Source organism: Pithys albifrons, chromosome 7 (genome assembly GCF_047495875.1).
Source record: "Pithys albifrons albifrons isolate INPA30051 chromosome 7, PitAlb_v1, whole genome shotgun sequence".
Taxonomy (NCBI): Eukaryota; Metazoa; Chordata; class Aves; order Passeriformes; family Thamnophilidae; genus Pithys; species Pithys albifrons.
Genome location: NC_092464.1, coordinates 33,076,863 through 33,086,330, shown reverse-complemented (window position 1 = coordinate 33,086,330; position 9,468 = coordinate 33,076,863). Strand labels below are relative to the sequence as shown.

General features: G+C 43.3%; 1 protein-coding gene across 1 annotated transcript; it reads right to left on the bottom strand.

Annotated features, from left to right (window-relative positions):
- Nucleotides 1–219: 219 nt before the first annotated feature.
- Nucleotides 220–8,493, bottom strand: NPY (neuropeptide Y). Its single transcript, XM_071560931.1, has 4 exons — nt 8,388–8,493; nt 8,007–8,194; nt 2,915–2,995; nt 220–512 (listed from the first exon to the last, which is right to left on the bottom strand). The coding sequence occupies exons 2-4, from the start codon at nt 8,192–8,194 to the stop codon at nt 488–490; spliced, it is 294 nt and encodes a 97-aa protein (XP_071417032.1). The 5' UTR covers nt 8,388–8,493; the 3' UTR covers nt 220–487.
- Nucleotides 8,494–9,468: the final 975 nt, after the last annotated feature.

The window sequence follows — 9,468 nt, the reverse complement described above, 5'->3', positions numbered from 1 at the left end:
GGACTGAGTAAGATTTTGGTATGTTCATTCTGAAAAATTGCCTCTCAAAACACTATTTTCCCAAGTTATGCAGTCTGTGATAAATTATTTTTTAACAGTTTTGCATACATCAAGCATCCAAGCTGAGTCTGAAGTCACAATAAATAATGTCTTTATCTTACTTTGCACAGTAATTACTGTAATAACTGTGACGCTATTGTTGTCCACACTAATTCAGACTACAGGGAGATTATAATTCAGTTTTAATAGTTTAAACAATGCATTTTTATACCAGTGACATGGCTGGTTCTTTTCATTTAGTATGTTATATTTTGGAATGCACAAATAATTTATTTAAATAAAGGTATATACAAAGATGATGAAGGAAATACTCTTCAGACTTCAGTACAATGGCTGCATGCACTGGGGATGATGCTATGATTTCTTCATAGGCATGAAGTATGAATTGAAAACTAGGAAAAGTTTTGAAGATGTGCTGAATATCCCATCACCACATCGAAGGATCTTCAAACCTGCAACATACAGTAATAATAATAATAATAATAATAAAACCCATTAAACACATGGAAAGCTCATTCTGGAGATACCCACCACACTAATTGACTGCAAAGGCAACCTAGACAAGTACTTCACACTAGACATCTAAGAGGCAGCATTAGGAGAGATACATCCTGCTATTGCATACTAAACATTTTCTCATCACTCCACAAGATGGACAAGATCAGAAATATGCCACATCATGTGTTTCTGTCATAAGAACTTACCTGTACTCAGGTCAAGGCACATAATTTTTTATTTTTAATCTTTATCTTCCTATTTTGTAAGTTGTTTCTATAAGAATCTCTCTGAAATTTCTCATATGGTGACACATGCACCTAGACTACAAAACACTTCTGGGCATATTTTAGTCAGCAGAAGTAGAATGTCAAATCAGGTCAGTCAAGCTGAATACAATTAAGTCATTTATTAATATCCAATATTTAGTTACAAAGTTCAGTTCCTGAGAATTCACATGGTATCTCTCTCTGTCAGTGATTCACTGAGGGCAAATTACACCTGCTCCACAACTGGCTTCATAGGTAACTATTTCTAAAACATTTACTTAATTTAAGTTCGGAGTAATAGCAGCCTGCCTGTCATTCATTCAGCCTCGTTTCCTCCAGGAGGAAGGCTCAGGCAGCCAAGCTGTACCTGGGCATATTGTTATGTGTCCAGCTCTTCACCCCTGTGTGTTTCCACTAACTTCCCCTCCAGGTTTCACACCTTCTGGACAATTTGAACCAAGTCAGCAAGAGGTACACAGATTTCAGAGATATTAATCTCCTGATGTGCCATGGAACATAGGACTAGATAGAAAGAAGATTTAATTATACCCTCACATGGAGCTGGAGTGGGGTTCAGAAACCATACAGGGTTTTATCCTAGAAAACATATCCATGGGAAACTAGACTCCTTGTTCCCAGGACTCCTGTAACTGTCACTGATGAATGACAAATACCATACTCAGTTTAAAGTGCTGTTACAGGGGGTATGAAATAAAAATCTTCTTCTCATCAATTCTTTATCTTAAATGCAGACTAGTTGTTTATTTTGCTGATGAATTTTTGCTCCCCGGTGTGTTATAAATAGCATTACTGAAACAATAATAATAATAATAATCATAAAGTTTTGTTATGAAAGGGTGAAAATTACAGAGAATATTAGACTTTGTACTACCCTGTGTGTTGCCTCAAATTCATGGCAGTGGAAATTTCCCATTATGTGATGGCTCTGCCTTGTCATTACCAAACACAAAATAGTCTAATACATTTCACTACACTCCATGCAGTTTCTTAGATAAGCATCTGCAGAGGAAACTGCATCCCCACAGCTGCAGTTAGTCATCAAAACATAATTCAATGGTCTCACTATGCACAGAACCACAAGTCTCATGAACAATCTCCCTTGATGGCAGGAGACATTTTGGCCACCTTTCAGTGTCATGATCACGCACTAAATTCAGTGCTACAGACTATTATGTTTAAGTACTTAACTAGTCTAACTGAGCCTTTGCAGAGCAGATGAGAGTGCAGAGCACTTGCTTGTAGGCTCCTGAGATGACAACTGCATGAAACAGTTACTTCTGCAGTAGAAGTATTACCAGAAAACTTCAGAATATCAGTAAAGGCTTAAACTGAGTTCATCCATGCTTGATTGTGAGTAAAATTAAAACCAGTATTTTCCTTCATGAGCCAGAACCCCCCCATATCTTACCTTTTCAACATACTTACTTTTCAGCTATGTAAATTGCAGTCACTACTACTGTATTTTACATTATCGCTAAAGTGTCATTACCTAACTAGATAAATACATTATGTATATTTGAGCTTTGTTTGAAACACCACTCTTACTCTAAACCAAGTGCAAATTGAAATATAAAGGCCTTTTTTTCCCTTTGTAAAATATTAGGTACAAACCAAATGTATTTTAAAGACAAGTCATAGAAGTGCATTTGTGTAAGAGTTAATGTGAGTGCATATTTACCACCTGTGTGAGTATCAAATGAGCACAAATATGCCATCTTTGGAGCTCTATTACATAAGAAATCATCATCAAGCATCGGCATACAATTCTGTGTAATAAAGTCCAGAATGGGGCAATTGCCTTAGGAATGCTTCCCTTCCTCCAAGTAACAGGTATGATTCCCAAAATCAGGAAATAAGGAGTATGGACTGTATTATATTTGGTAAGGCATTTCTTGCAATCATAGACAGTGCTATCTCTTAAAAAAAGAGGAATGAAAAACACTTTTTAAAGGACAAGTTTAACAGCAGTCGGTGCCATATGTTTTCTCTCTGTGAAATGTGTTCACTGATAACAAATGAGACTGTTAAAACTATAACTGAAAGCCACCACAAAACCTCTTCATACACACCTGGATCTAGGAATGTTTTCTGTGCTTTCCCTCAACAAGAGGTCTGAGATGAGTGTATCTGGGCTTGATCTCTTTCCATACCTAAGGAAAAATTAAAGAAAGTTATATTTTTGTTTATGTCAGTTTTTACAAAGGAGGACTAAGCATGGAACAATTAGTCATTTTTTCTTCAGAAAAAATAGTAAAGCAGACATAAATACCACTTTCCAGCAAGTATTTTAATTTTAATTCACTTAGTTGTGACGTGACCTTCCAAGCATGTCATTCTTGCCCACAAATGGCTCCATCATCTCATTAACTTTCTCATTGGTTTGGATGATACTGTTTCTTTCATCAGAAAAAATTAAAGTCAGGAGTAGAATTTATCCATTAGGAATAGAAAATCAAACTCAGTGTGCCAGACTAGCCAAGGAATCAGCCGAGATTTTTTAAGATAGCAAATACATTTGAGGCTGTCCAGCACGCAACACATTAGGTTGCAAAAGCTGAGCCATCTCACGGTAATCATCCTGAACCATGTGGCTATGGGAATGAAAACTTGCTCATTCAGAGTTCTTCTCCAGTTAAATGGAATGTCATAGGCTACCTTTATCCTATACTTACACAGCAGTGGGCCTTTTATTTGCCTTTTTTTTTTAATTCTGGACATTGTGCATGATTCAACAGTTACAAGTATTGCAATTTCTGTTTCTTGGGATGAAATTTGATCTCTTTTCCTGAGAAAACAGAAGTGACAAGGAGCAGCGTGCTTGACAGACGTTTCATCACTATATGGATTCATTAGCCGAAGAGTGATACCTATGAGCAAACAATCCCTTGGTTGGAAAGAATTAAGATCATTGTATATGCAATTAGTCTGAATCACAAAGTATAAGAATAGCTTCGTCAATATTGCTTGAGTGAAATTCTGATTTCAGAAAAATCAAAAGTGTAATTAAAAACTTACATTACTACCAAGATGTTTCTTCAGTGACCCCAGCCATACCACTGACTTAGTTTTGGTGGCAAAAACCTCCCAAACCTCCTCAAACTACATATAAAAAGCTAGCAGTTTTAACTGTTGATTCCATAACTTCCTGAAAAGGGGAAACATACCTCACTTTTCAATCATTTTATTCAACTCTTCATATTTTGCTTTGCCTTAATCACTTTATTACATCACCTGTGCTCCAGAAAGACAAACCAGCAGTTTCAGAAAGTTAATTTCTTAATCTAACCCGACTGAAAGTAGGTATTTAAAAAGAACACAGTAAAATGCTATTACAATAATGCAATCAGGCATGATGTTGAATCAAATACCTTGCACTTCAGCACCACAAAGGGATTTCTTTCTTTCTAGTTGACTACTCTGATTAATATGGATGTGACCTGGACTTCAATTGAGGAGGAATCTAATTTTCCATTATGTTAAAGAAATTGATTTAACAGATCAACAACTTGCTCTACCAGCTCATGCTTGCACAAAACTGCCACGAATCTCTCAGAAAGTTTTGTTTGAGTAAGAAATAGGTAGCAGCCACCCTGAATGCAGAGATTCACTCAAATAATGAAGATTGGGGGAAGTGTTGGGGAGATATATTTCATGAGTCCCTTCAGTGTCTTGGCTAGACTACTGCTGCTACCTCTGCTGGATGGATCCACCTTGTCCTCACTGACTGCAACCAGCTGGGCTGGCCAAAGAACGGCTGTTCTTTCTGTGTCAGGAAGATGCCTGAGTCTCCTGTCTGCCCTGTAATTTTGTGCCTGGGAAACAACCATGCTACAGACATACTAAATAGAAGCAGGTTCTCTCTTGACAAAGTCAATCTCTTTCTGATGCAAATGCCTTGAGAGATCTTTGCTCCAGCTGCTTCATGTTTTGTTCCTTGTCTACCCTTTCCAGTTCTGAGATAACAAGAACACAGAAAGCCAGGCCTCTATTTTCTGTTTGGGAAACACTTTTATCAAATATCATGGCTGTTTTAAAAGGACAAGGCTCCAAGCCAGGTGGAAATACCTGGTCACTTTTTATTCTCAGTTTGAGACAGCAAGGCCTATTTTGGGGCATGCTGATAACTCACAGATCCAGCTGAAGCCAACGGGATTTGAGGAGTAAACACACTTGTTCTGATTAGGAGCATAGTATCACAGATTCAGCAAAATCTCAAAGCTTCCTACAACAAACCTGGGTCTTGGGAGTCAAACTCCATCAATGTCCAAGGCTCGCAACAGGAGCTGAGGAATCTCAGAAACATGTGGGTCTGTTTCAGAAAACTGCCAAGAAACCAAAGCTCTTGAGAACTGCCCTCTTCCCCATTAAAAGGTATTGGCATAAAGCAGGAGCATCAGCACTGTCCAGGTCAGACACAGTTTAGACACTCTCTGCCCTATCTATAGTTCGAGCCACCTCCAGCAGAAATGGCCTTACTGTTTTGCAACAGCACAGAAGAGCCACAGATTGATGAACAAACTACAAGTTAGAAGGAAAGAAGACGGCATGTTGGCAAGAGGGAATACAGGTAGTAGCAAGCAGCAGAAGGAGGAGTCATTCAAGTAAATATGAGCTCTGGAAAAAGCTTCCTGAACAGTGTGGTAGAGAAATATGAGGCAAGTCTACAGGGTGGTTTGGGAGACAGAGGTGGAACTAATCAAAACAGACACTACAGAGCAGGACTTTGCATCTGTGCTGATCACCTTGGGTTCTCTTTTAAGTCATAAAGAGCTGGCATATAAGGAACAAAGGATCTCATCAGAAAAAAGAATCCTGAAACAGGCCTGGTGACCTGTACCATGTACCACCATTTCCCTCAGCTGAACTTAAAGGGGTATAAAGCTGACAGGCACTGATGTCTAAAGCTAAGTAAAATGGATCTGAAGGAGGGATTTTAAAGAAGAGAGAGAGCAAAGCAGACAGCCAGACATGCTCTAAAGACAAGAAGAGAAAGATAACCTGGAAGGAAGAAACTTCATGGGAGCTGGAGTGAAGACCCTGTGGGTTGTAGTAGCTCAGAGGGAAACAGGACTCAAATGCTTTGGTCAAACCAGAAGCAGAAGGCAGGAGGATGAGACAGGAGGTTATTCATAATCACATCACAGGAACATCAAACAAGGCGGGACAGGTGAACATGAAATGAAAAAAGCAGGGATCTCCTCTTCTCCTCCTTTGCCAACATGTGCTCACTGCTTCATCTTACTGGCAGCAGTTCTGGTGAGAAGCTGAGCACAGCTTGCTCATTCACCCTCAGGAGGAGCAGGAGAGTGTCTGGACACCTTAGCTTCCCCCTGTCACAGTACTATACACAAAAAGCAGAGGTAAAAAGCTGTAAAAAGAGAGAAAACTTAGAGCACATCTGCTGAAACAGACCAATCCAAAGTGCTTCAAAAGTTATTAATTCATTTTGTAAGTGTCTGTGTCATTGTCAAACCGGGAACCTCGAGGAGGTTCTACCAAAGTGCTTTATTTCTGGACTGTTAATTCACCACTCAGTGGAAAGAGTGCACATTTTTGGTTTTCTTAGTTAACCTATGTACTCAAGTTTTAAATGTGTATCACAAAGTAGTCATTGTAGTGCTTTTTTCTGCGAACGTGGTTGTACTTCTAAGGTCAATTCCATTCCTTTAAATATGAAGGTGAGTAGGAAATCTGGGTAAAATCTAAAGAACAAAATTTAAATTTTATCCATCAGCAACAATAACTATTTCAGTTCATTTCAGACCCCAAATCCACACAAAAGAATGAAAGCAGTCTAAATCTCTAATTTTTACAGGTTCAACCCAGAAAATGGAGAAAAAAAGCTATACAGTCAACATTAAAGTAAGCATACAAGGCACACACCAGAAATGGAGGTTAAATAGAGAAAGAAGGGTTTGTCTGGTTGTATTTGGATTTGTATTTTTTTGTTTTTAAATAGGACTTGGCTTTGGATAGGAGCCACGTTTGAAATGGGAGATGAAAGAAGAAAAGAAGGGATGAGAGACCAGCCTGGAGATCCCACCATATGCAAGGCAAAAGGGCAGCAGAGGCAGAACTTGAGGATCAGATTATTTTAGCAGCAATCTAGACAAAAAGTATCTCAGCACAGACAGTCATCCAGAAGCATGCCATACACGTGAACAAGTCATGAATATTGCTTTAAAAGTTCAGGACTGAAGAACAGTATTTCTATCAGCTTCTTCATCTATCTCATGCTATTAGTGCACTGGCAGACTCTGTTATGGGCTTGCTGGGAAAGCTCTCAGCTACATGATACCCTCCTTTTTAATTTAATTCTTCAGAGTTCTAGAGGGACAAACAAAAGCCTAATTTTAGATTTCTCATCTGGTTTTGATATTAACAGATGTCAAAACTCTTTTGGGTCACACAATGTTGTGGTACCTCAGGGGAAACTTCTCTCAATCACACAGTCTAACTGGACAGATGTTCTCAAAGAAGATGATGTTTTATAATAATTTGCTAGGGGTTTTTTTCAGACTGAGCCTTTACCTCTACTTTAACAAGCACAGTTTAGAGCCAGGCTTAGGTTCACACTCTTTTCTCTTTCATATTGGGCTTGAGCTTTTGCTTGTGATCTTGAGAAAGGTTTTTGTTAGGACTAGTGGGTTCTTTGCACGCACAGCTGCATGAGATAGCTGGCAAACCACAAAGCATGTGGACTATTACATCTCCTCAGCAGGCACTTTTTCCCATCAAAATCTTCACTAGAGTGGGTGGCAGCGACAGATGAGGGAAACTGCTTCTACAGCCCTGTCTAGCTTCCTCCAGCTCCCAGGTTGGTTATGTTTTCTTTCCCTTTTGGGGGGCTCTCTCCATGCAAGCCATGTGGTTCAGGCTCCTGACTGCCAGTCTGTCTGAGCTAGAAAGGTCTGTGAAAGTAGATGCACCATTGACACCCCTTCCCCTTCTGCCAGCTTGGGTGGTGGAAATTCAGCTCTGGATCCAGAGGCAACTCCCTAAAGGGAGTCTGTGCACCACATCTTTCTCCACGTAGGTGGGGAAAACAAGGATAGACACCCAGCGTGAAGGGGCACCCCACCTTCCTCCCCTGAGCCTCACCAAGCAAAAATCTGCCCGGGGAGATGGAAAAGGGGATGTCTGCCGTCCCGCACTGCCTACCTCTGCCTGGTGATGAGGTTGATGTAGTGCCTCAGCGCAGAGTAGTATCTGGCCATGTCCTCTGCGGGGGCGTCCTCGCCAGGGCTGTCCGGTTTGGAAGGGTACGCCTCTGCCAGCGTGCCCAGGCAGACCAGCAGCGACAGGGCGAAAGTCAGCACCGACACCCACAGCCTCACGGTACCCTGCATCTGCACGGCGGGGCGGGATGGAGGAGAGATGCCGTCAGCACCTGCCCCGACGGCAGGTGCAGCGCGGCCGGCCCAGTGCACTCCCTGACCGGCCCGGACCGCTCCGCACTCCCGGCTCCCGCTCCAGTCCCCATGCCCGTTCCCATTCCCGTCCCCATGCTCGTCCCCATGCGCGCCGCGTCGCGGCACTCACGGCGGCGGCTGAAGCGGAGGGGCTCCCGGCTCGGCGAAGCGCGTCTGCCCGTGCGTCGGGGCTCTCGAGTGTGAGGCTCCGCGCCTCGCCGAGGTGTTTTAAGGCTTCTCCGACAGGCAGGAGGGGCCTCGAGCGATCACGCCTCGCCCGCTCCGGTCCCCCACGCCCCGCTCCGCCTGCCCCTGCCCCGGGAGGGGCACCGCGGCCGCGGCCGGGTGGGGCCGGGCGGCTCGGAGGGGGCGGGCGCGCTGCCTTGGCCCCCGCCGTAGCCCCCGCACGGCCCCCGCCGCCCGGGCTAATCCCACCCTCGGGCTGCCCCCGGGCTCTGCCCCCGGCCCTACGTTTCGCGGTCCGGCTGTGGGAGCCCGGCTGCCTGTACCTGTTGAGCCGCCGTGCTGCCCAGTGCCCGAAGCCGGCGGCAAAAGGGGAACTCCGGGGAATAAGCTGGCCCCCTCCCAGGGCACCGAGGATGCCCCAGACCTGAGCTTTTTAGCTGCAGTGCTGCCAGACGTAAAGCCAAGAAAGCAAGCCAGTCTGGGACAACCAAAAATACTGAATCAGAGCCACAGGCTCAGACATCATACCCACTAAACGAATAAATCACAGAATCACTGAATGGTTTGTGTTGGAGGAGACCTTAAAGATCATCTAGTTTCAATCCCTCTGCCATGGACGGGTACGACTTCCACTAGACCAGGCTGCTCAGATACTCATCGAGCCTGGTCGTGAGCACTTCCAGGGATGGAACATCTACAACTTTTGAGGCTTAACTCCCCAAGGGACTGGCAGCAGAGCTACAAATCATGCCTCCCTCCATGCCCACTCTGCCTCCCTGCTCAGGGCTACCTTCTGAGTGTCTGTTCTAAATTACCTTGTTCTGTTTCATTTCTGTGCCTGAGCCACATGTCACAGAAAACAACTCAACAACACAATGGGTACACAACAGCCTTTTCAGTAACTGTTCTGATCCAGGGGAAGCCCTGCTGAATCTGGGACACAGTGGCTTCTCCCAGTAACGTGGGACTACAGGGACTGATCCAGCTAAGGTGTCAGGCTCACATGTCACCCTAAACTTGTCCAG

Coding starts and splice junctions, on each gene's coding strand:
- NPY (XM_071560931.1), bottom strand. CDS start 8,194: ATGCAGGGTACCGTGAGGCTGTGGGTGTCGGTGCTGACTTTCGCCCTG. Junction 2,996..8,006: donor AACCTCATCACCAGGCAGAG/GTAGGCAGTGCG, acceptor ATTTTTCCTTAG/GTATGGAAAGAGATCAAGCC. Junction 513..2,914: donor GAAAACATTCCTAGATCCAG/GTGTGTATGAAG, acceptor TGTATGTTGCAG/GTTTGAAGATCCTTCGATGT.